General features: G+C 32.6%; 3 protein-coding genes across 3 annotated transcripts in view; all 3 read right to left on the bottom strand.

The window, feature by feature from the left end:
* LOC112691804 overlaps positions 1-4367 on the bottom strand; it is a 5311-nt gene extending 944 nt beyond the window's left edge. The window contains exons 1-7 of the mRNA XM_025566206.1: positions 4290-4367; positions 4103-4225; positions 3537-3698; positions 3285-3467; positions 2533-2691; positions 2368-2463; positions 2087-2274 (exon numbers count right to left, since the gene is read on the bottom strand). Coding sequence (XP_025421991.1) covers positions 2087-2274; positions 2368-2463; positions 2533-2691; positions 3285-3467; positions 3537-3698; positions 4103-4225; positions 4290-4367 — 989 coding nt within the window. The remainder of the gene's footprint in view (positions 1-2086; positions 2275-2367; positions 2464-2532; positions 2692-3284; positions 3468-3536; positions 3699-4102; positions 4226-4289) is intronic.
* A 2804-nt stretch (positions 4368-7171) lies between these two features.
* Positions 7172-11271, bottom strand: LOC112691803. The gene is made up of 4 exons (XM_025566205.1): positions 10850-11271; positions 9661-9841; positions 9133-9587; positions 7172-7746 (listed from the first exon to the last, which is right to left on the bottom strand). Exons 1-4 carry the CDS (start codon positions 10877-10879, stop codon positions 7375-7377), a joined length of 1038 nt encoding a protein of 345 aa, XP_025421990.1. The 5' UTR covers positions 10880-11271; the 3' UTR covers positions 7172-7374.
* A 3378-nt stretch (positions 11272-14649) lies between these two features.
* Positions 14650-16211, bottom strand: LOC112691848 (early nodulin-75-like). The gene has a single exon (XM_025566267.1). The coding sequence runs from the start codon at positions 16068-16070 to the stop codon at positions 14781-14783; it is 1290 nt and encodes a 429-aa protein (XP_025422052.1). The 5' UTR covers positions 16071-16211; the 3' UTR covers positions 14650-14780.
* Between the last annotated feature and the right edge of the window lie 11247 nt (positions 16212-27458).

The raw sequence follows: 27458 nt of genomic DNA, 5'->3' as shown, positions 1-27458 counted from the left end.
ATATATATATATATATATATATATATATATATATATATATATATATAGATTATAGACGCATACATATATGTATGGTTTTTAACGGTGAGTATTTAAGTTAGTGTTCATTTTGTATAATCATGTACCTACTTGTTCAATAAAATTGTATTACCTATTAAATAATGTAAGGAATTTATTAAGTGTTTAATATATTTTTAACTGCAGTAAACTTATTAGTAAATATAGTCATTAATAACTAATGACAGCGTGTTCAATTTGTTTTAAAATGCATTTATTTAAATTAAAAATATCAGTTATTAGGGTGATGTAAATTCAATTTTAAAGAATCTCACAGAATTATAAGAGTGGTCCAACTGAACATTGAAGGCTTAACAAGGGCTAAATCTTACATCATAAGAAAAATGTTCAAAGATGTAAATGTGCTAGCAATACAAGAGACCCACGAGCCGGAAGGCGAGAAAATAACTCGTAGAGTTATCCGTAAAATGTTATATGCATAAATAATATATTAAATTTTCTAAGTTTTATGTATGTTTGGATGCAACATAAAATGATCTGGATCTTCTATATTACGCTGTATACTGTGTTATTTTTTAGTTATTAACTTAAATATTCATTATGCAATAAAAAAAATCTACACTAAGATGATACTTTTCTGATTGGTTTTCCAACATTTGGCAAATTTTTTCAAGGGATCGGAAACAAGCATCCCTCGATTCTTGCACAGATAATCTCTCTATTACGTGGTCATAAAACGAATATGGGAGGTAAGTCTCCATGGTTTTCACATTTTGAATAGCAGAGCATCGAAAGTTTGTTGTTCTTAACCATCGGGGCACGGATTTCAATTGGTTCAGAATATCGTCTATTGCTGTGGCGACACGGTCCAATATTGTTGAGAGGTCGGGATCGAAAACAAAATGTGTGTTAATCAAGCGTCCTCTAACAACGAAAACTGCTCGATCTTCATCTAATAGTTTTTTCAACGTGATGTAATTATTTATTACCATTCTACAATTGGAATAAGATAAGATTTTAAACACAGAAATAACATGCAAACATACGTCTAAATTTTTCTATTGATTAGTATTATAGAATGAGTATAATTTTATGTTTATTTATTTTATGCCAGTATTGACTAATGGCAGATCTAAAATAAATATTTCAGATGGATATTTAAATGTAGAGCCGTATATTTTCATAATGCATGCACCAAATACAACATTATCTCCACATTTTCCCGCCTTAATTTTTCTTTACGTTTCAAATCTCTTAAATAAATCATTCATTTCATCAGTCAATAAAAAGACATTTCCCAACAAAAATATGAATATGAATATATTATTTGTATACAACGGGTTAAATTCTACTTACATTTTCATATTTTATCGTGTATGCAATAATGCATTTCGTTCAATTACGAATAAGAAAAATAAATATTTCGGAATAGAAACTTAAAATTATATTGTTATTTATCACTATTAGTCATACATTAAGACGTTTAATGATAAATTATATGATCAGGGGCGTATTTAGATTTACTTCTAAAAGGAGGGGGTGACTCAAATGTTTTCTTTTTTTAATTCAGGCTTAAAATTAACAAGTAAAATTTTTGGTAATATTTAAATCAGGTGAATCCTTAATATTTATGATTTTTTTTTTTTTTTTTTTTAATCTAATGCTGAATGTTTAATCCACTTAGAATCGACTTTTGTGTAATTCTTTTTTAACACTTGTCTGTGTTTTGAAAGTTACGTTTGTGTTTTATTTGATTTTTCACTAAGTATGGACCCGACAAAAATCCCGATTCAGTATTCAGTATCAAAGCCATGTGTAATTTGATTTCGTTATAAAATGATCCACATTAAAAAAAAATTGAAATGTGTATCTCACATATAATCAATTCCTTAAATTTGGATTCAGGGGAGGGCGATCGACCCTTTGCCCTCCTAAAATACACCCATGTACAGTATACTATACTAAAAATAACTATACCACATCAAACTTTAAGATAGGAAAGCTTATTGCTACTGGATATAATACCGACATCGAATCCGCCGTTAATCGCTGTTCAATATTATTTTACCTGGTAAAAGCATCAAATAATGCATTTTCGTATTTTTCGTAGTATAAACGCATACGCTTATGACAACCCGTTGCTGTACCAAAACAGGTATGTTCTATTAAATTTATCCCTTGTGCTATATAGGTCATTGCGCCGGTTATGACCGCGACGTTTCCATTTATTCGTGCCTTGAATTTATCAAACGTTTCCTGCGAATATTTAAAATCAGCATAACAATGCAATTAAAACTTTATTTAAAAAAATACTAATTGTTATAACATGTAATTTTTAAGTATACTTACTGAAATATCTAATATGTTATTTTCTTCGTAAAAATCTGTCGGAAAGAACGTTAGATTTTCAATTAACTCAATGGTTTTAGTTATGTCTTTTTCATACTAAACATAAAATTACATTCATTTATTAAAACGTTCTTAAATTTCTTGTAATAATAGTAAAGCCATTACTGATTTAATAATAGATAAAATGCTGTTGATTTGTTTTAAACAATTGAAACTGTTTTCTATGAATTGAGGCAACTTCATTGTTACAAGCGAGTTTTTCTTTTCAAACCCGGGTTGTAAATGAAACTTTATTTGATCGCACCAAGAGTTCATTACTAAAAGCTATAGATTATAACAAAATCGCATTACAATTGTATTACAAAAGCTCTGTTTTCATATCACTCCCATACCAAATTGAATCTAACCACCTTTACTTCAAGCCTTCGCGGCATGTCACGTCTTTCCTTAACTTTTATTTAATTTCCACGAAAATTTCTTCTCTAATATTATGTTCGAACTAACTCAATTTTTATCTAAAATTCGTGTTACTCCTAATAGCTAAAACTTATTTACTCATTTTTTATTTTGTCTTATTTAATCAATAAATATTACCTACCTTATACAAGTATATATTAGCATTATACTATAAAATATTCTGAAAAATAGTTATGATGTAGGTGTAAATTCTTTAAAATGTATGAGAAATTGCACATTTACATTAAATATTTAAAAATAGTAAAGCAATTTTTATTTTTGATATAAATGTATACTTAGTAATTATTAATTTATCTGATTATAATATGATTAATAATGATTATAATAATCTGATTTTAGAAAACCTTTTCATGTGGTATTAAATAAATCATTATTTCTAAGACAATAACTACGATTAAGTAGCAAATATGTATTATTAATATTATTATTGAACTACTTACAACTGGAGCGTCTTTGCTTATTTTATCTACGAATTCATTGTATAATCCTACGAGCTTGTCTATTTGGAATTTGTTGTAATATATATCATATCGACTCTCAACTAAAATCATCAAATCCTTCGGCATATCAAATTTTAGAAGTAGTAGATGACGCACTGTGTTCATGAAGCAAAATATTTCTTTCTAACATTTTAAAAACAAAAATAGGTAAATACAATTACCCAGGAAAAATAATTATTTATAGGTACGTACATTAAATCTAGATACAAGTTTATTTTCATCAAAAAACATCAAATCGTTTTTATTCCTCAGGTAATGTTTTTCGAATTTATTAGCATCTTTCATCCATCTCTGATACGTTTCTTTTTCGTAATTATAAACGTTTCTTACAAAATGATTGTATTCCGACAATAACTAATAATAAATAAATAAATAAATAAAAATATCAGACATGCAGGCAGTGGCGGTTTTTTTTAATTTTCTCTGGGATCCTTTTACATTATCTTATAATATATAAAGACAAACAATGATTAACTCATGGATTAAGGAAAATATAATTACCTAAATAGGCAATAGCTGTAATAAACATTAAAATATGTCTGTATATACGGTTGAAATCATCAGATTTATATATAAGCGTATAAGCGTACCTATAATTGTATATCCGCATATAAAATATAATATATTACAACCTAAACGCGTTACCTGGGGGGGGAGGTCCAGACTCCCTGGACTCCCCCGTAAAACCGCCACTGCATGCAAGTTCACGGTGCTACATATTATAAGTGCTTATATTTATATACTTTAATTTTCTTTACCTCTGGAATATATAGTTCTGATCTGATAATTTTAATATTAGTATTCACTCGTAAAGTCAAACCACGTGCCAAAATTATGTTTTTTGCCACTGCCATCATTGTTTGAGGAGATGATTTCAATGACTGTAATTTAAACAATGATAATATGAACATTTATAACTGATAAATATGGGGGATTTCATCTCACCTCAAATTGAGTATGAAAATTCAATAAGTCTCTGTTTAACTTTTTATAGCCAGTTTTTTTATTCGACTCACTTAACATTTTCGTGGAATGATATAAAGTTATATTATAAACTGAACAATTTAAAAATAAATAAACATATGAATTCGATCCTTTTTGGTATTTGTAAATTTCTTTTAATAAACCTATTAATTGTATAATGTGTAGATCCAACATTTTTTATAAATCAGTAACTAGTAATAGAATGAAATTACTTCTAAACGATAAATTGTATTATAATTTAAGTACCTACCTATAAGAAATCTTGCTTTTGTAATTTACCATTTAACATTGTAGAATTACGTACCATAAGTTAAAAATGTATAATTCAATTAATATCAATAATATGTAATTTCATATAAAAATGTAGATAAATGTACGCACCTAGATGTTCTAAACAAAATACTACATAAGAAGTTATATCAAAATAAATGTAATTTTATGTATTATTTGATAAGATGACTTACGTTAAATCTGAATTAAATAATACGTATTGTAAATTTTAATATGTTTATATGAATAAAAAACACCATAGCATCTCAAATTCTATAAATTCTTTAAAGAATAAAAATATTAATATCTTTGGATTACTTATTCATTTTACGATTACAATTGATAAGTAATTCCTCTTACCAACATTATCTCATTAACGATGTATGTAGGGGCGTATACAAGGGGGTGAAGGTCAGATCCCCTCTATAGGTCTTTTTAAAATTGTATAAAATGTTCTTAATGTAAGGAAATTATAAGGAGAAAAAAAATATTGCAAGGATTTACTGTAAATTATTGTTTTGACACATTAAATATATATATTTATATCTTTTATAATTTATTATTTAAATGTGCAGGTACTTAGATTTAGGAATTTTCTTTCCGTAATTACAACTAATTCCCCCCTCCATACAAAAGTTATGTATAAGCCACTGGATGTATCCATGTCAGTTTTAATCTCAGATATATAAAAACGGGCATCCGGAATTAGGCCACCACAATTTACCTTTTTTTAAAAAAAGGTATACGGCTATTGAGCAGCTAAAATTTTACATTTATTTTACATGTAGACTTGGTGATTAGGCTACTTAAATTTTATCATTAGATATTGATATATTAAAAGATATAAACCAATCCTACAATAATCAGCTACGGATTGGATAAATTTGGCTCACCAAGTTTTCTGTACGTTACCGGCCCACTTACAAACTGGCGACCCTTAGCCAAATTTTATTTTAATCGCATATTTCAATTGGTACACAAATCTTTCCTAATTAATATTTAATACAAATACAACGAGGAGCATTATATTATGTTATTTAAGTTAATAACATTTGTTAAAGGTTGTTAAAATGTAATAGTTTCACCCAATTTAGATTTATATTGCTATACATGTGTGTTTGATTATAATAAATTATGCGACACAGCAAAATAAATACACAACGGGCAATAATCAATACATAATATGTATATTTTAAAGTGAGATAATTAAATTAGAATGTTAAAATATTGACATATTCACATATATAAGTAATATATTGTATATATATATAGTACTCGTATAATACGGTATCCCGAAAAAAAAGTACCAAAAAAAAAATTCTTCTGCATTACTTAAATAGAAATTAATATTTAATTTAATAGAGAAACATATTTTAATGCTGTTATTACAGTTGTTTAATTTCTTTTAAAATTGATCATAACTAAAGTACTTCAAGGTTGTTATAATATTCGATGCAAGTTTACTACAGAATTTATAAGATAGTTTTGAGGAAATATCTAATGATCTAAAATGTTTTCGTAGTTGATGACTACACTGAGACACCGTCTACCTATCAGTGATGGTTATTATGTGGGTGGGTGGATCGCCTCCTCCCTTTGGATTTGGTTTATTTAAATTTAGTATATCGCTGGCCCAACAACACTTATCTACAAATTTTCGAATTTTTGATTTGATGGCAAAATATTTTTACGTTTTAACCACGGATAATATTTTATCATACCTATTCTATGTCTCGGTCGCGTACAATCGATATAATTATATTATAAGATAAAGTTTATAAGTCAATACATTTATTAATCTTTTTTTTTTTTAATACATTAATGTTAAAGTGTGTTAATATTATTAATATATAAACATTTTTATACATTTATACCAATAATCCGTTTGTATATTTTATTTTATTATATATATAATTGCTATGGGGTGGGAGACAGTTGGGTTTATTTTTGCCCTCTCTTTGAACATCATGTATAACCACTGCTACCTATATTACCTATATTAATAGTTTATTTCTGTACTAATTAGTATGCGTGCGTTTCTAACTTGATAGTCAGAAAATAATTTTTATTTGGTACATCAAAATAAATTTTTAACGTTATAGAAATAGCCACTTGAACTAATATACAGGTACTCGAATTGATGAATAAAAATTACGTCAATAACACACGAAAAAACCATATGAAATAATCTTGATGATTCACGTGTCATAGTACATTCATGGTGAGTTAATGATTTTATTTTTATTAAACTATGGGTATTTTTTTTTTTTTTTTTTTTCTGGTAATAACTTACTTATCTCCAGGATTCACCACTTAGTATACGACTATTACGCATTGATTAATTGGTATTCTCATTGCATTTTAAAGGTATGTCATCAGTAGCAAATTCAATAGTGTTGTAACTACTCTCTGCCGCGCCCTTGGCGATTTTAATTTTATTGCTTGTTTTATACAAAAAATATAGATTTTAATTCAAATGCACCCCTTACTTTGCTACACCTTTGGGCACTACCCATTTTGCCAACCTCTAGCTATGGCACTAAGATTCAGTGTTATAATAATATATACAAATATACGAAATATACAAAGTTATTTATTAGACAGGTAAATAAAATATTCAATATTAAAAATATTAATTCGAAGTTATCACATTAGTATTCGCGAACATATTGTAAATGTACACATACATAATATACTTATAAACATATTAATAATAATTTACTGAAAAGAGTTGTTTGAATATTTACACAAACACACCGTAGTGCTGTACATAGTTTTAGGGCGAGATGTTGATGAATTGCCTGTCCGACTGCAGTGGCTGGATAGCATTATTCGGACACTCATCGTCGGATTTCAACAACACCGTGTCCACGTACGACGTCAGTCGCGTAATAAGCGCAGCCCTGAACGAACGAGGCGCTTCCAACCATGCCTTATCCATGGCCTCTTCGGCTATGACTACTTTTTCGGCATCGTTCAATTCTTCGATTCTGTCTACGTTTACTTTCAACTCCAGCAAATACATGGCTTGGACGAATTTGGGGTTTACCGTGTCGCACAGATAGTGGAGACAATTTGCTAACGACCACGGCAGGTCTTGCAGGTTCTCCAATATCAACACTTCGTTTTCCTCGAGTGGCTTCATCAGCTGAAACGTGTTTGTGAAAATTTAACGAGTTATGGCCGTACACAAGTAGTGATCGTTAGGTTAGTTTCAAACGTTTTCAAAATTATTTATACGCAAACTTATGTTATGAAAATTGCTATTGAAACTAATACGAAATATGGGCGCATGTAAACTCCCCTAAACTTAAAATTGAAACTGTTCTATAACAAACTTCTATTTAACGTTATTTTATGTTTAACAAAATATTTTTGCGAACCTTGGTCTTCATTGTAAATTATGAGTAAATTTATCACTGTACAACGAATATGTTTCTATATCACGGATTAACTGTTAAAAATAGACCGGATTTTGTAAAACATACTAATGGATTATGCCACTGTAAAATATGAAATATTATTTTAAAACCCTACAATTTGAAAAAGTGGACCATACCATAAACTTTCATAATATATATACGCAAAAGTGCGCAAAAATACGGCATAAATTATTAAATCAGCTAATAAAAAAATATAAACAACAAACAATTACAAAGTTCCAATATATAAAATCAGATTCACATTATTACTCAATCAAACATTAATATCACAAAATTAACAAGAACTATTGATGATTATAATAAAAAATTATATGATGGAATAGCTACAAATATACAAATTCAAAATACTAATATCAGAAAAAACAATTTTTGGAGAACAATGGAACTGCCTCCACATGGAAACGCCAAATTCTTCTAATATAAAAATATAAATACCTAATATAATATAATATAATTAGCATAAATTCAACAGCAATATGTTTCAGGGAAATTTAAAATGTTTATATACATATAATTCAGTAGAAAAATGCTTTTAGGGGAGTTTATAAAAAGCCCCGAAATATATATATATATATATATATGTTGGATTAGTAAAAAATATGAATATTTTAAATACCTTAAAATAGTACAAAAAAGTCAAAATTTATTGAAATTCCACCATCTCTAGAAAGCGTTGATTTTACCATTCAATGACAATCTCAAGTTTTTACAATTTTTTTTTTAATTTTTTTTTTTTTTGAGCTTTGACAAAAAATATTTCACTTCATAGAAAATACTAGTAACCCATTAATTTTGCAAATATGATGAGTAAATTACTTAAGTAATTAAATATTAACATTTTCTAATGATAGTATAAACTTTATATTGTAAATATTAATTATAAAATAATCAGAACTTTAATCAATTAATGGTGAAATAAAATTGTTTGTGTCATTTATAGTAATAACTTTTTAATTAATTTGTAATAATTATTCAATTATTTCAATTTTAAAGCAAAATTGATGATAATATTTTTCACCAAGTTGTTAAGTGGTTAAATAAACTTTTGATAAGTGTAGTAAAAATTTAATATTCACAGAAAAACCAATTACCTTTTTATGCAGTAAGTCTAAATCACTAGAACTTGAATATGGAACCCATTCAGACGCATTCATCCATAAACTCTTCATAGTTTTGGTAAATATATTTTTCTTGGCTATAGAACTTGTGTAAGACGCTAGACAGTCAGTAGCCTTTTTGTTTGAATCATCATGCAGAAGCAGAAAAACAAAAGGTTCGCCTGGTTTTTTAAGTCGCAATAAACCACCATTCACTTTTTTTAAGAAGCTCTTGTTTAATGATGGAAATGTATTATTTAGTCTTTCAAGAGTTGACTTTAATGTAGTAACAGTAATAGCCAAATCATTACTATTAGTAAATAATGGTATGATAAAAAATGAAAGAATGGCAAGCAACAGAACAATAATTGTTATTATCCATTTGTTTATCGGCAAAAATTTACTATTTTGATATGGTATATTTATTCTATTTTTTGGTCTTATAGAGTCTAAAATAATAAATTTAAATTTTTATGTTTAGTTCTAAATATTAAAACATGCTAAAAAATTAATTGTACTCACCAGTACTTGGTTTCCGATTATAACGGTTGAGTCTAATATTTATTGTATGTTTGTTTATACATTCATTGCATTTTGTTAATATTCCCTCAGGATTTATGTTACTCTTTAAAAATGTATAATTCTTTGAAGTATCTTCAGGAATATCTTGTGGAATAATAAAATATTTAGAACATTCAGAACACTGTAATCATAAAAATTATTAAGAATAACTAACATAAAATAATTATTTACAAGTCTTAAATTTAAGCAAGTGAGATTGTTGAATAAAAATGCTTTTTATTTATGTTAATTCATTGTTGACAGTAACTCTCATAAATTTAACTGAATAAATTTATAATATATAATACTATTTAGATTTGTAATAGTAATAGATCAATAAAAATATATTAGAACCATGTGATTCACTAAAATATACAATAGTGACAAACCAAAATATTTGTTATAATATCTCAATAATAGTTATTAAAAGTTGATCAAATTGAGAAAAAAAATATAAAATAAAATATCTTATTCGGAAAACTTATTCTCTACAATCAACACATTTTTTATATTTTAGAATTAATAAAGTAAGCAAGATATAAGCTAGGTACACATAAAACCTTGTTAATTTTGTTCTTTTTCATGTTTTAAATTTTTAACATACCATATTAAAACTATTAATTAGGTAATTAAAATAAGAAGTGTACTTAATTTAAGTTCTGAATTAATGATACAGTTAAGTTCCTAGAAAATAAAATGTTAAACAAGACAAATACACTTCTTAATAATACCTGTACTATACACAGTCAGCTGAGTAAAAATATCAATAATAAAATTGTTTTAAACCTCAAAAACTATTTATAAATAAACGTATTGAATAATTCTACTATAAAAAACTGATAAACATTTATCGGATCATGAAAATAATTCTACAACGAAATAACTAAACAATGTTGAACGAAGTAAAACAAGCAAAGATTTATATTATTTTAATTATCTGAATATATTCAAGTCTACAATAAACATAAAATATAACAACATGTTTTCAATGCACAGACCAGGTATTTCATTGTTCTAGGTATGTTGGATAAAACATCAAGTGTAACGTTATACGAATCGAAAATTGTGACAGAATATTCATCACGAAAACCGAAGTGGAATGTTGAACATTCCGATTCGAATAGATATTAAAAGTATAAAAGTTACACACCTTAATGGAAGCAGGAACATTTGTAGCCATTACGGCGTAAACGATTCAAGTATTCTTTCCACGGTGGCAAATAAATCGTGCCTATTACATGTATAACGATGTATTTTGTATTGGCAAACGATATCGGTGGAATTAAAATGATATATTAATATGTTTACACCACAGACATACGAAATAATGGACCGCACACATCAAATCCTAGAAGTGCACTCGGTTGAAGCATTGATCTCCACAGGACACGACTGGACAACCGACTCGACATTATCAATGAAGCAAAGCCGCCGTATGCACCGAACTGAATATATTATTCAGTTCGGCGGCCATGTGTGATACCGTCAATGCTTACATCAGTGGTTTTCAACCATTTTAACAATGCGGCACATTTCATCTCCAACAAAATTTTCGCGGCACACCAATCCATATATTATGTGAACCGTATTTTATATATAAGTATATGTGTATGTAAACTGAATACATTCAACTCTATTAGAGGGTTATTTATTGTGAAATATATTAATACAATCGATCGATCGAGACGGTTGCGACGGGCACACTTACAATGAATAATATTACAATCAGTATATGTATCTACAATTAGTTCGATCAGTTTTCATCTCGAATATCAATATTAAGCTGGTAAATACATAATTATAAAACAATTTATTGATTCATCGCACACCAGTTGGGAACCACTGACTTACATTGTTAACCTTATCACAGGAAATATTCATGTCATAAACATTGAATTCTACATGATATCATATAGAGTTCGATTGTCATAAATCGTTATTCTTTAAAACAACAGTCGTTTCAATATTTTATGTGCCTTTAGTCTTTACTTACAATCGTGTAATTGTGAAATCGTTATAATACCGGTTATATACGTCCAATAAATATCCATTTATTATAAAACATTTTCTGTAAAGTTTAATAATATAAACGTTGTACACGTGAACTATATAAGTTTTAGTAGTATCATTTTTAATGCATTGAATAAAAACTTAGTACTTTATATTTGATTTTAAATATTCACTATTTGTTACTTTTCTTACATTTCTCATAACGGATTTTTGTTACATTACCGGGCACTCTTATTTTTTTTTTTAAAAAAAACCGAAATGTTTCGACGTATTAAAAATTATGTTGAAAAAAAAATTTGGCGAAAATCATTAGTTTTTGAATTATACAATTTTGAAAATTCCGAATTTTTAATGATATCGTGTGAACACACTTATAATTAGATAATATTTCTTCACAATGAAATTCACCTTATAATCCAATCAGGGGTGGATCCAGAATCGGGGAACTGTGGGTCAAGCCATTTCAAGAGGCCATTTATTAGGGATGAAACTGAATTAGTAATGAATACCTTGTAAAAAAAAAACACAATATGCTCATAAAAGTGTATAAATATACTTATATTACATTTTAGAATTAGTGATACCACCGATAATGACTTATTTACGAATAATTTTATCAGCGACAACAAACGTACGGAATAAAATATGATTTACTTAACTTTCTTCTAAAACGATACAATTTAAAATATAAATTATGAATTGAAAAATTTTAAATTTTGAATATACATGGCATTTATTTTTCAAGTAACTCCGATGGGCCAATTGTCCAAGAGTCCAAATCAAGGTTTAAAAAGAGAAAAAATTTCCAAGAGGCCAATTTTGTTAACAAATATTAACTGTGGGTCAGCTGACCCCCTGAACCCCCCTAGATCCGCCCCTAAATCCAATGGTTAATAACTGATAGCCTTATGTTGAAAATACCTGGTTCTAATCTCCCTTAGCATAGCTTAATATTTTTGCATTTTTTTTCCGAAAAAAGGAACTTTAATTTTTAAAATTTTAGGACTTCGCTCGCTACGCCTACCGGCTCCGGTCTTAAACTTGAATGCCACTCAGTGTCACTTTTCGCCGAGATGGGATTTCATCCCAAAGGGAATTATAGTCTAAGCCTAACCTAATTTTTGTACAAACCTTGATATTGTTGCGGGTGGGATAATGCTTTGTATGTGAACTTAAAACCTCGCTACGTGAGTAAATCACATATCTCGACCACAAAGGATATTACACTATGAAAAACTGTTAATTCACAAAAATATAATTTTATTGAACACATCAAGATTTAAGCCAGTTAATTTAAGATAAGGCAAAAAAGTAGTTTCAAGCTTTAAATACAATAAACAGTACAAAATAAGTAATTTTGTTCTTCTAAGTCTAAGTATAGAATCTTTGGGTGAAACCATAGATTAAATATGGTAAAACTGATAAAGATTACTATTTATGATAATATTACGTATTTATTACGCTATAGCTAACTTCTAATTACTATAACTTCGTTGAAACCAAGTGCGACGCCAAATTCTGATTTCACCATCGTTTTCAATATACAAAAGTACAAACGTAGAAACAACATAGGTACCCTAATATAATAACTAATCTCGGGTATTAGAAAAAAATAAAAAAATTTTAAACAGCATTATTCATACATTATTATACATCATTATTTACATCGTATACAGCCGGTAATCACAAAAGATGTTGTTTACCGGGATATTTATAATGTATATTATAAACACAGATATAAAATATCGTTATTATTGTAATTATTTGTTATTATTATTATTTTAATATTACGTATTCACATTACCAATATGCGTTATCAATACAGAATTTTTAAACATAGCCAGCTTTGAATATGGCGGTCATGATTCATGTCCTCCTGTAATGTTATATAGGAAATTCCTATTAGGAAGTCGGCTATCTAGTTGTTTTATACAACTGCACTTGTTGCTAGTGATGGGTCTAATCAAATGATCAGTACGTACTTTTATTATTTTTTAACTGGGTATTATCTTTTTGTCCTTTCAAAGTGGGTGGCTGCGTGAAGTTGTCCCTCTTCATTTTAATTTTGAATTAAAAATTCCAAAATTGCATATACAATTATTTGCTATTTATAAACGATAAGACAAAATACGCCAGATTCAGCGCGTAAATCGTCTTGCGACGATTATGATCTTGTGTAGTCATATACATTATTCATGTAACTACACACTTTCAACTGTTCGTATGGGGAAACTGTCGAATACTGGAATGGTGAAGGAATCTGATAAGTTGTCGACCACACGATAGAAGAAAAAGACTGTATATAATTATATTTCCTCGGTCCACCGATTATGAGTATAATATGCTCGTACATTTTACTCGGTCCAAATCCTTCGGAGCGGTTTTCACGATGCCCGAGAGTGCTCCGTTATATACATTTATTACATGTTACCTCTTACCGTGCGTGGAAATCATGCACATAGCGTAGACAATAAAGTTTTATCTAATTAGATCAATAGCGATTAACGACTGTTATGATACGAATTACGTTAGTGTTACGTCTATTATACGACCCGGAGCCGATACGTATCATCTTCGCTCGATGGTCCGGTGGATACAATTATAACCGCTTGTTTAACCACAATGGTTAGCACCATAGCCATGGCATAGCACGTGAAATTCATTTGCAGTTTTAATTTTACAGTTATCTTTGAAACATTTATATGATCATGCAAATGCGCGAAATCCGTACAACCATAGGGTATGCCAAATAAACGTATCGATCTCTGATGCGAGTTTCGATCCGATAAATATACGGTTATTTTATGCACAACAACATCGCTGAAACTACCGTCGATCGTTAAGGGTAGGCGGACGTTCTACAAACGCTTTATCACGGCGATAATTCAATATCATGTTAACGAAAGATGACTTTTTTTTTTATTATTATTTACACACAAATAGGTAATATATATATATATATAATAGGTATAACAAACGAGCATAATGAAGGTAGAAAAAACAAAAAACCCATTAGGCATCATAGGTGGTTAGGTTTGGTGCACGTCTCCGCGCTGGAAATGTCACCGCGTTCAAAACGAATGGCCGTGGTGCAGACCGAAATCCGGGAAGGAACTATGGTGTTGCTGTTGGTGGCCGTACACCACGGACTCGTCACCGTACTGCTGCTGGGGCTGATTGTGATGTTCACCGAAACCTACGATCGCGTCTTGTTGCGTGAACTTCTCGGGCTGCTCGTACTTGTACTGCGGCTGCTCGTGCCCGTACTGCTGCGGCTGCTCGTGCTTGTACTGCGACTGTTCCGGTTTGTACTGCGACTGCTCGTGCTTGTGGTGATGGGGTTCGTACTTGTAGGGCACGTGGACGGGTACGTGTACGGGCACGCGGACCGGGAACGGCACCTTTTTTTCAACCGGGTACGGCACGGGCTTCTCGTACGGCACCGGCACGTTCTTGTACACGTTGTACGGCACCGGCCTGTCGTACGGCACCTTGACGGGCACGGGCACGGGCTTGTCCACCGGGAACGGGATCTTCTTGATGACGGGCACGTGCACGGGCACCGGCCTGTCGTACGGCACCTTGACCGGCACGCGCACCTGCTTGTACACCGGATACCGGACCACCTTCTCCTTGTACACCGGGTACGGTTGGTCCACGTGCACGGGAACCGGCCGGTCGTACGGCACCTTGACGGGCACCGGCACCTTTTTCTCCACCGGGTACGGCTGCGGCTCGTACACCTTGACCGGGTACGGCACCTTCTTCTCCACCTTGACCGGGTACGGTTTGGGTATTTGCACGGCGCGCGGCTTATCAACCGGCACCTGCACCACGTAACGTACCGGTTTCTCCACCTCGACGTGCACCGGCACAGGGACTTTTTTCTCGATGATCGACACCTTGGGCTGCTCGTGGTTGTAGTGCTGCTGCTGCTGCAGGTAGTACTGCTGTTGCTGTTCACCGTACCCGGACTGCTGTTGCTGTTCACCGTAACCGGACTGCTGTTGCTGTTCACCGTAACCGGACTGCTGTTGCTGTTCACCGTAACCGGACTGCTGTTGCTGTTCACCGTAACCGGACTGACGGTGCTCGTCACCGAACCCGGACGGTAGCTGCTGGTGTTGTTCGTCGCCGAACCCGGACGGCAGCTGCAGCTGGTGTTGGTCGCCGCTGGTGTAATCGGACGACTGGTACGACTGCAGCTGCTGGCCGCCGTACTGGAACCCGTGGCCGGACGAGCGTTGGCCGCGACCGTGCGGCCCGACGGCCACCGACGTCCCGCGCACGCAACTGTCCGCGCACACCAACAACAACAGCAGCAGCGGCCGACGGGCGGACGGTGACATCATCGTGATCATAGGCGTGTTACTGCACTACCGTTGATGATACTCGTCCCGTATGCGCGCACGATCCCTTTGACGGTGCGGAAGACGGAACGCGTGCGTTGCTACGATGTTGGCGCGGACGAACTGGAACCGCGTGTGCCGAGTACGTTCGCGCCCGGCGCCGTTTATATGCCAACCGCGGTATCTAGACGTACCCCCGTCGGCGGGCTGGGGTGCTTTCACTTTTTTCGCTTCCTCCTTTGCCCCCCTCCCCTGCCGCCGGTTTCGGCCGTCCGATAATGATATAACACGCGCTACTGGCAGCCGGACCGCGGTCGTAGCGTCTCTAGCATCGCTCGGCCGCCGACGTAACACGGGGCAGTGCACGCGCTACCGTTGCTCAACCGCGCCCCGCGAGCACGTCGGTCGGAAACGTTTCCGGAGTCGAGTGGTCGGACGGACCCGCGCGGCACCTAGACGATCGGCGAACAGCGCGTCGCGTCCGTACCACCGCGTAACGGTACGCGCGTGTTGTGGTCCAACGTTACGGACGACGGATCGGGTTTTATTTTTCGCTAAAAGAGTATTTTTATCCGATCGAAGACGGCCTGCGGCTCGCGAACCAACGCGTAACGCGTGCGTTACCCTGCGTAACCCTGCGCGCTGTTGAACACTTCGCCCGCGCGCCGACCGACGATTTCCACGGTTTAGGCGTGCAGAAACCTTTTTTTTTTTTTCGGTTTTCTCTCGCCACCGTCAGAAGTTATCGCAACAGCGAACTGTCGTACGTGTACGCACGCGCAACGCTGGCCCCGCAAGGTTTTAGGGGCTCGGGGCAGGTTTTTTCGCGGGGCCCTAGAATGGTTTTTTTCGTCGAACACTATTGCCGCTCGGACGCCCTAGCACTCGTAAGACGTTTTATTCTGTTCTACGTGACTTACGTACAAATATTTTTCCATACCGTGGACGTCATACACCATCCGTTACGATCGTGTCGTCTAACGTTACGTCCGTCGTTTGCACGTCGTAGGCTTGAAGAGGTATCGAAAATCGACACGTACGTGTTTGCGGCCGAAGCTCCCGCTAAACGGTTGTTCGAAATACTCGTCGACGCCGGAAAATCACTAGCACGCGCTCCGTTTTGTTTTACTCGTTTGCGTTGCGTGCAAGTCCGTTTGGACCCTTCAATCTCTTTAAGTACCTACCTATATACTACATAGTTGCCCGTATACATGTGGACGGCGTCTTCTCTTTTGACGACCTTGTATCCGGAGTTGCCCGATTGCGGCCCGAATCCAGGTAGTTGTATTTTATCCCAAATATAAGTATCCCGATTGCGTCCAGAAACACATTGGTTCACAAAATGTTTAATATTTATTTTAAAAGTATAATTACAAGATTGCAGTAACTAATAGTAAAATAGTAAAATAATAAATTTTTTACGATATAAAAAGATATGAAATACAATTATGTCAATAAATAGTCGAATATTAAAATAATAAATTGTCTACAATAAAAAAAAAGTTAATAGTTGTTGTATACATCTATGAAAATTACCACGCCGAATATTGGTTATCGTGTGAATCGTGATTATGATAGTTGATCGTTTTTACGATGTCAAAATACGTATCGGACGCAATTGGGATATTCATTTGGTTTTGATAACCACTTGAATAGTAATTCCTACCTGCTATGCACGGGCCGCAATCGGGATAGGTGAAAAGGTAAAAAGGTTACTTTGGCCGCAATCGGGCGACGCCCCTTGTATCGGCAGTCCTCATCCGGAGATCCGAACGGTGGATTATTTTACCTCTACGACCAACAGCATTTCATCATTATCCTCAGGAAAATTAATTCGGTGGTTTCCTCTTTCTTTCTGCATCGCAGTTGGTGAGCAATTACTTGAAATATTTTCAGGCTGTCTCTACCATATCCTTCAATTGCCGTAAGCCAAATAATCGGTAATAGCGGTTGCTGTTTCTCCCGCCACTACCTCATTTTAACCGTCTTTTACGATAAGCAAGGGTTACTGTAGTCCTATTCTAACCCCGGACACACAGAGGAACGTGGACGGCGTGCATTAGTTAAGACTTATAAGAAAATGAGTACATGCAATTTTCGGTGATTCTTTTTCTTTATACAATACAATAAATGTACATTTGTGAAGAACAGTTTTAACAGCAATGTTTGGTCGTTCAGCGAGCAGTGCGGATTACGCGACAGTTCACGTTACAACGAAAACGCCGTAAAACGAAATAAATCGCAAGCGAATAGAGCCGTGATGTCATATTATAATGTTGTAAAAGGGCAATAGATACGACCGAAAATACAGAACGAATGTTTCCCGTTTGACCAAATTGGTAATATTATGAAGTCTTTAGATATCATATCAGAAACAATGTAACAACAGTAGACTCGAATAAATTATGGGGTAGCCGGATAAAACATTGTTTCATCGCCATAATAATATAATACAATAATTTACACAAAACAAAAAAAAAAAAACTAACTCAGTTACCAATTTAGTCTCTCGTGGGAAATTTTTATTCGTGGTGAATTCATGTGTACAGTTATTAACGCTTGATTTCCTTAGAAACACGAAAGAGAGACGACTTCCGTCGATTATGATGTAATAGTGTTAACTACAATGTACACATGTACATTATATACATCGGAAATTTGAACAATTAAATTTGCTATGAAATAATATACATGTTATTAAAAAAAAAATCCACTGCTTTCTACAAATAAAAAATCCAAATATGATTATATTATCATCATTATATAATAAAGATGAGTTGAAAACAAAAATTTCCTCACGTTTAATACGATCATCTTTAGGCGTATTATGTAAAGAAATTTAAATCGTAAATGGTTAAAGTATTCATGATACATCAAACAGACCGTGGATGCAAATATAGATCTTTTAAACAATACATCAGTACTTGAAACACATGTACGAAGAAAAAAGGGAAAATGAACAAACTGAAATTTTAAGTTTGTAGATTTAAAGTATGCCCTACACTATTATCTCCGTATTCGATAATATCTTAACGAGCACACGTTAATGGCTAGGTGCAGTAGCGTAAAAAAACAACATAAAATCTAGGTGATAAAACATTCATAATTTTGCAAGACTAAGTAAAGATAAATTAATGTTTAAAAAAGTATGTATTTGTTAGCAAATACTACAGGATATTTCTTAGATTAATAATTACTATATTTTTGTTTTTAAGGTACCCAATTAACTACTATCTGTTACACACAAGCTTATTGTAACCCACTTACAAAATAATAACATTTAATGTTATTCTTGACAGTTTAGAAAAAAATATAAGATTACTGCTGCTTGCATGTCACAATGCACATTTCTTTTAAAATAAATAAAATAATATTTAACAGTTTTACTCTTAATTTCAGTACAATAAATAATATATTATAATAATTTTTCATATAACTATTACTTTTTAATTAAAACTTATATTTTCGTGTAATTAATTCAATTAGTTTATAATTTATAAAATATTCAAATATTTTTAGAACTAATAAAAAATTGAGAATGAATTAAATTTTAATTTAACTCCAGTAAGATTTTCTATTTTTATTTTGAATGAATAAAATGCGATTGTTTTCAAAATAATTTATCACACCCTCATGTGTTGTCTCTGTTAGACATACGTACAACACAGCAAATTTGCGTTCAGTGATTCAAATAGCGTGATGCTAGCGTTAATATTAGAGTAAACTGACCTATTATCAAACGTTAAGAAAAGAACATTATCTGTGTTTTGTTGGTCGGGTTTTTCCGATATTTAATTTTTTTAGCGAGTTATGATGTTTTTTTATTTGTTATTTTTTACATACCCATAACACGCTTAAAAATTTAAATATCGGAAAAAACCGACAAACAAAACACATATAATGTCTTCCATTAAAGTTTGATTATAGGTCAGTTTACTCTAATATTAAAGCTAACATCACTACATTTGAATGACTGAACGCAAATTTACTATGTTTTACGTATGTCAGACAAAGACAACACATGCGGATGTGGCGTCCTCTTAATGATAATGATTGAATCCTTAAAAAAACAATATACTAACAAATAATATTGTACAACTATGAGATATTAGAATTAATCATTCATATATACAAATGTCTGCGGTAATTTAACATCATGTACGAGTCAATGAAAGTATTTTGTGTTTATACACTTAAGCTCTAAATTAATGATCGTTGCTTTATGCTTTATTTATGCACTTCTGAAAAAACAAACTAAAAAAGTTAACTAACCGAATACTTATAGAATCAAAAACAGTTATCGACTTGTAGCTTATTGATGTAATTTTTTTTTCACTTTGAAATCGACGACGACCCCGGAACTGTTTTTCACAATGCTTCGGGGCATCTTATTAATATAATTACAATCGAGTTGCGTTCATTTGATTGTTAAAAGCGTGTGTTTTATATCTATATTTTATCTTATATATATTAACATTTATTTTAATACTATATATAATTGATTTTAACTTTAATGTATACAATTTTTTTTCTTTGTTTTACTTCTATTACTTTTTCAAATTGAATATCTTTTAGCGGCTCTGCAGATTTTACGGTTCTTTTTCATTACAAACAACGCACATTTGACATTGATTTTGATACAAACAGTGGTTAAGTATTGGTCAAATCTGCGATTTTGAAATCATAAATTATGTGTTTGTTCTGTTACCTAACGTAGGTATATACCTATATGTATGCACACTGCATATATATACTAGACATTTGTAGAAATAAATTGGTCACGTTCTGTAAATTTGAAATATTTTTAGATTCTATTAATTTAAAATTATAGGACAGCTACAAATTACAATTTCAATTAATATTCATTGGAGGTACGATTTCGTTACAAGACAACATTTTACACAACGTTATTATTTTCTCACCCTATGAATACCCATACACAGATAAATGATAATACAAGTGCTAAAGATACCGAAGTATTATTTTGTAATGTATTAATAATGATGTCTTGTTTCAAAGGTAGTTTTAATTTCAAATGTATTTTTGGAGACTTTAACGAACTATTATGACATACATATATATATACTTAGTATATTATATATATTACTTTATAAAATATTGCAATATTACATCTCAGACCTCTCTACGTACATATATATATATATTCTGTGTACACTCGACTGATGTATGGACAAGTATGCGGTTTTTTCTTTAATTAAAAATCGTTATAGTTTTCCTTCGATTATTGTACAACCAAATCGCACGGTCAATGATCCTGCGCTTTCCTTGGATCGAATATTAGACGATTTAGTTCGCATACCTATCTTGCGTGTTGTTGTTATAAACATATGGTTATATATGTTATTTATATTGTTCGCGAATCATGCTATTTACATTTAATAATTATAGCAACTAATACATACCGACAGTTTAATCACTGCAATCAAATAAATTTTTATGTGTTTTGTATACACTTAAATAAATAACTCAAAGCAATAGCTTTCCTGTGTATATCATCACACAAAGGTGGACACGAAAGGGTCCGCCCATCGTCGTAGTACTCTCGTATTTCCTTTAAAAAAACGTTCTCGTGTTTAGAGAATAAGCACATTGTGATGAGAAAATCCCCTCCATCCGTCAAATTATTTTACCGAGGAGTTGATGTGTTTATTACAGTATCGGAAAGTAAAGCAACGTAGGCTTGTTAGGTATACGCAGAGCAAGATTAATGAAATTAATATCTAATTTATTTTTGGGGGCCCAAATTTTACAAAAAAAGTATTTTCATAATAATATGTAAATTAATATTTATTAGTTAAATAAAAAAAATATTTTACTCAGAGAGCAAATTTACATTAAATAGTTAATTTATCAAAAAATACAGTTTAAATATAAAATATAGAGTAATAATACAAAATACAAACAAATGATTATTTAAAATATTTTTTTCTAGATTTGATTGATGCAATAATAATTTTAGATTCTAAAACTTCATTAAATGAGATTTTTTAAAATTAAAAAATTACAAATTAGTTGAAATTTAAAAATTTGAGGTCTGGAAATTCTCCGGGGGGAGGGGAACCCCAACACACCTTCCATAAATACGCCACTGCAAGTAAGCAAAGAACTCGGAATTAAAAATTTTAAAACGTTAAATGGTTGGTTTGATAAATTTAAAGCACGGTACAATATTATTTTTAACATTGTTTGTGACGAAAGTAAATTAGTTGATACGGAAACAGTGGATGAATGACGTATGTAAATAAAAAAATTAATTTTCCCTTGTGAGCCTCAAAATATTTTTAATACCGATGAAACAGAATTGTATAAAATAAACTAATTTACACAATATTTTTAATTTTAATATACATACATTTGTACATGTTTATAATATACATAACTTTTAAATTTTAAATTATACATATCTACATACATATAATTAAATAACTATTCTCATAAATACATTTTTTAGTATGTGCATATTATTGTGCATCTGTTATTTTTTTTATGCAATTTATATAGCAATCATTTGGAAATATTACACTTCTATTAACGGTCACCTCTAAAGAGCGGTCATTATTTCCAGTCTTTTCGGTGACCGTTTAATAAAAATTTTACTCTATATGTTATTTTTTAAAATACTTTATTTAATCATTTTTTAAAAATTACCCCCAGCATATATTTTTGTTAACTGTTATTTAGATAATTAAAATAGTTTTTATATTGTTGGTATTTAATTATTGGTTATATTAGTTGGTAAATCAGGAGAAAACCAAATATATGTACATGACTAGAGAAGTACGCAGCGCTGAAGAGAATTAGATTTGCAAGTCGACAGGATGTCCTTCCAATAAGTTCATGACTTTAAATCAAGAACTGGAACCAGTTCCGGTACCGCTTCTTGAAGAAAACTTAGGAACCGGAACCTTTTTTAGAACCTACATTCTTTATTTCGTAGAACCGGAACCCATTTAAAAAAATTAAAAATATTTTGGTTCTTTTCGGTTCTTCAGAGTTTTTCGATTTTATAAAATTATAGCAGATATAACTAAAACCATTTATCTAATATTTTAACAATAAACATGAAATTTTTGTTTTTATCTTTATTAGGAAAAATATTAAGATTTGATAAATATATTTCTGGTAATTTTTGTATTTTATACATACGAGCGTACGTATACGAAACGAACGTACCAACACAATGGACGAATGGTGAAAATACGCAGTGTGCCGACTGCCGAAGCCTTAATAATAATAATAATAATAATAATAATAACCCCAATAATACAAGATTCATTAAGAGTTAAATAACATCATGTGGTATAATATAGACTATGGTTTACCGATTTCCCATTTTATTGTAAGAAATATTTTATTTTTAGTACAACAGCAACCAACACCACGCGATAAGCTACCCCTTCACGTCCCATTACTTCACATCACGATCATCTCTATGTAGTATACACTATAACTATCAGGTCTGTTATGTGTATGTGTATATTTGTTGATTGCACGAAGAATTAAAGCAGCGTTTCTTAAACTGTGTTCCGCGGAACCCTGGGGTTCCACGAAGATCACTTCAGGGTTCCGCGAAACTTAAGTAATTTCTTTAAAAATGTTAAGAAAATGACTTTAAAATTTCCAACTAAAGATTAGTAATGATGAAAAAATGTTTGCATTTTAGAAAAAAAATCTTTGTATATTAAATAACAGTGTCTTAGCCATATGGAATAATCTAAATTTATATTTACTCTAATTAAAGTATTATTATATATGTATATACAATTATTATTTTTTTTAATTTTATTTTATCATATTTTTTGAATTAAATATCTTTTACACAGTATTATTATATGATTATAATTTATTTACAAATAATTCTTAAAAAAGCAGAAAAGTTAAAAAAAAACAGTTCCACGATAAATGTGGACATAAAAAAGGGTTTCACGATAAAAAAGTTTAAGAAACGCTGAATTAAAGAAAGTCTATAATACTTTTAATAATAAATACATTTATATTTTTGAAAAATGGGTCGGCTGTTAACTTCAATAGTTCACAAATATTTTAGCTATAGTAAAATAGAAGACCAATCAACCTTTAAAACATATTTGTGCACAATAAAAGTAAGTGAAAACAATTTTGTTAAAAATGTTGTTTTTTTATTATTTAAATAATTAATTTTTGGACACTTTAAGTTTTGTTAATGGGTTACGGTAAAAAAAAAAATTAGAAGACTTAAATAATTCATTAATGAGTAATGACATATTAATGGTTATAATTAAATTTCTAAAAACTGGCTATGAAGAGGCCGACCAATAAAAAAAACTCCATGAGCTTATCTCAATTATCATCGCTATTTTGTCACATATATTTTTCGGTTTATTTTATCGCTGATAACTAATTTAATTATTCCCATATATATTTCGCGAAAGCCACTGGACCACATATCAATTGTGTATATTCAAATTATAATTCGTGTCGTTACTATGACAAGCAAATGAACAACAATGCAACGTATTGCCACGGTGAATCACATAGCTCATCCATTTAGTGATTCAAAGCGAACATTTCCCGTCAACTGCAAATTGTAATCGTTTCGTATCGAAAATTTTATTCAAGAAAATCAGAAGAAAAGATGGAATCCATGACAGACAAGCAGATTTTCCCAATGGCAAGTTTGGCGGACATCGCTCGCAGCGACGAACTTGTACTTGACGAGTTGTTTCAGATGAAATCTTCGGCCGACGAGATCACTCGTACGGAGATTAGCGCCAACGCGTTTTCCGGTATTCCAAAGCATTCGGAAAACATCGGTTCTGGTTGGAAGCCCGTCGTAACGGCGGAAACGAAACCGGCGGTCGACGGTGGACGACGTTCGAACGTGGTGGCCAAGACGACCGGCCGAGCAGGTGCGAACGCCACGACAGTGGCGATGGACGCGGCCAAAACAACTGGGGAGAACGGCAAGTCGTCCAAGATTACCGTACGCTACAATAAAGCGGCCACGCTGGCTAAGGTAGCGGTGACGGCAAAGACAACGGCCCAGGCGTCTCTAGCGGACTTTGGTGTCCGGACATTGCCCAAGCCTAGAAAACCACCCCAAAAGACCGGAGTGGCCATCCGGTACAATAACGCGGCAAAGCTGGCCCAGGTAGCGGTGACGGCCAAGACGACGGCCCGGGAATCTCTGGCGGAACTCGGTGTCCAGTCACTACCCAAGGCCAGAAAAGCACCCCAAGTGACCGAAGTATTCGTCCGTTACAATAACGCGGCCAAACTAGCCCGGGTAGCGGTGGCGTCCAAAACGGTAGCCCGTACGGCCATCATGGAGAGAGGCAGCGACCGGTCACCGAAGTTAGCAGGTGATAGAGCCGTAGAGACAAAGGTTCCGCCTAAACGTCCCGCGGACGAAATCCCGCGCCGCCTGAACCGGCCGTCGGTGAACGGGTTTCCTCGACATACGCCGCGAAACAGAGTGCTTCCGGCGGAAGTCGAAGATGCCGGACCACACTTAAGCGTTCTCCGACAGCTGGTGGCCAACGGTCCGCACGGGATCAATGTCGCGCCGAAGACGTTCGCCGATCAACTGCCCTACAAATGACGAAGTCGAGGTCATGAAGTCGGATCCATCTCCCCAACACACGTACACCTGCGATCCGATTTCGAATGATGAGCCGATAGATCGTAACGCGTTACTTCCTGCACCACCACGATCAAAACACGAATTGCTTTTCTTTAACTTGTCCCCGTCCGTAAGTGGCAGTCGCCTTGCGCACTGGTATTCTCTGTCTCCGTCCGACATACGTACAACATGGCAAATTTGTGTTTAGTCGTTTTAATGTAATGATGTTGGCTTTAATATTAGAATAAACTGACATGTAATAATACTTAAAGGGAAGAACACATTGTCTATGTTTTGTTGGTAGGTTTTTTCGATATTTTAATTTTTAAGCGAGTTATAAACATTAAAATTCATAAATCCCATGAAAATTAAAATATCGGAAAAACCAACCAACGAAACATAGACAATGTCCTTCCCTTAAAGTATTATTACATGTCAGTTTATTCTAACATTAAAGCTAACATCAGTACATTTGAATTACTGAACGAGAAGTGACTATGTTGTATGTTTGTCAGGAGGAGACAAAACTTGCGAGTGTGGCTTCTTCTAAAGTCGGTTTACTTGATGGCTTTATGTTCTAACGAAAAGTTTTATTTTAATAATTTTAAAATTAATATTGATAAAATCTATTTTTAAAAAGTTTGTTTTGAATTTTATTTTGGTATTTTAAGTAAGTTAAGCATTTGTCTTTTAAAGCTACTTTACATATAAATGTACATATGATGTACAGAAAAAATAATGTTGTTTCTCATATATTTTTTTAATGTAATAGCCCACGAAAATAATTGTAACACGTAGCAATTATTGAATTATCAATTTAAAAAAAATTTATTTTACCATTTAATCAACAATCGTTTTGCACTGTATTCGAACGAGATAATCTACACGTTTTTTATGGCATTCAACCAGCAACACGTTTAAAAGCACTGACGGTTCGACACGGCACGCTAATAGGTTTCGGCAGTACAGCGGTAAGTATGCTTACTCGGCACAAATGTCGGGTCGAATTTTGGTGCAATGCTGTTATTCGTCATTTAATTGTGCCGACGGTTAGTCGAATGGCGTAGCCAAGAATAGTAAAAAAAAAATTAGTAGACTTAAATAATTCATTAATGAGTAATGACACATTAATGGTTACAATTAAATTTCTAAAAAACACCCATTGTATGTAAAGTCAATTACAATTTTAAACCGACAAAATTATGGTTTTAAATGGGTTTTATGGGTGTTATTTTGCTCTGTTACATCTACTAAAGTCAAAATTATTATCTTGGAAAGCCAAAGAAACATTATATACCCCGTATCTCAGACCAGCTGTGTCTTACGCTTGTTATACCTGGGCTACAACAGCAGGTGGTGAAAATAAACTAAATATATATTGAAAGAAAGGTCTTTAGGAAAATGTATGGTCCCTTGTATAATCCTGATACCCAAGTACGGGAAAGAAAGTCAAATGAACAGATGAAGCAGCTATATGGGAAAGGAAGTATTTGTAAAAGGTGCAGGATTGGAGTGGGCAGGCTACGTCTGGAGAACCGACAACAATATTGTCAAGACGGTACTTGTAATAATTTAAAAAAGGAAAATACCACGTGGTAGACCGAAGCAACGTTGATTAGATGCAGTCAAAAGGGATATAAAGGAGCTGAGACCAGATTGGAATGAAGATATGAACCATGCGTATAATAGAAAACAATGGAAGAATTTAGTATTGACAGCAAAATGCCTAAATGGCTTGTAACGCTAAAAAAAAAAATAGTTTTTAATAAAAATATTAC

Source organism: Sipha flava, unplaced genomic scaffold, assembly GCF_003268045.1.
Source record: "Sipha flava isolate LNK unplaced genomic scaffold, YSA_version1 67_pilon_pilon, whole genome shotgun sequence".
In the NCBI taxonomy this organism is placed as follows: Eukaryota; Metazoa; Arthropoda; class Insecta; order Hemiptera; family Aphididae; genus Sipha; species Sipha flava.
The sequence above is the reverse complement of the archived record's forward strand: the minus strand, read 5'-3'. Positions and strand labels throughout refer to the sequence as shown.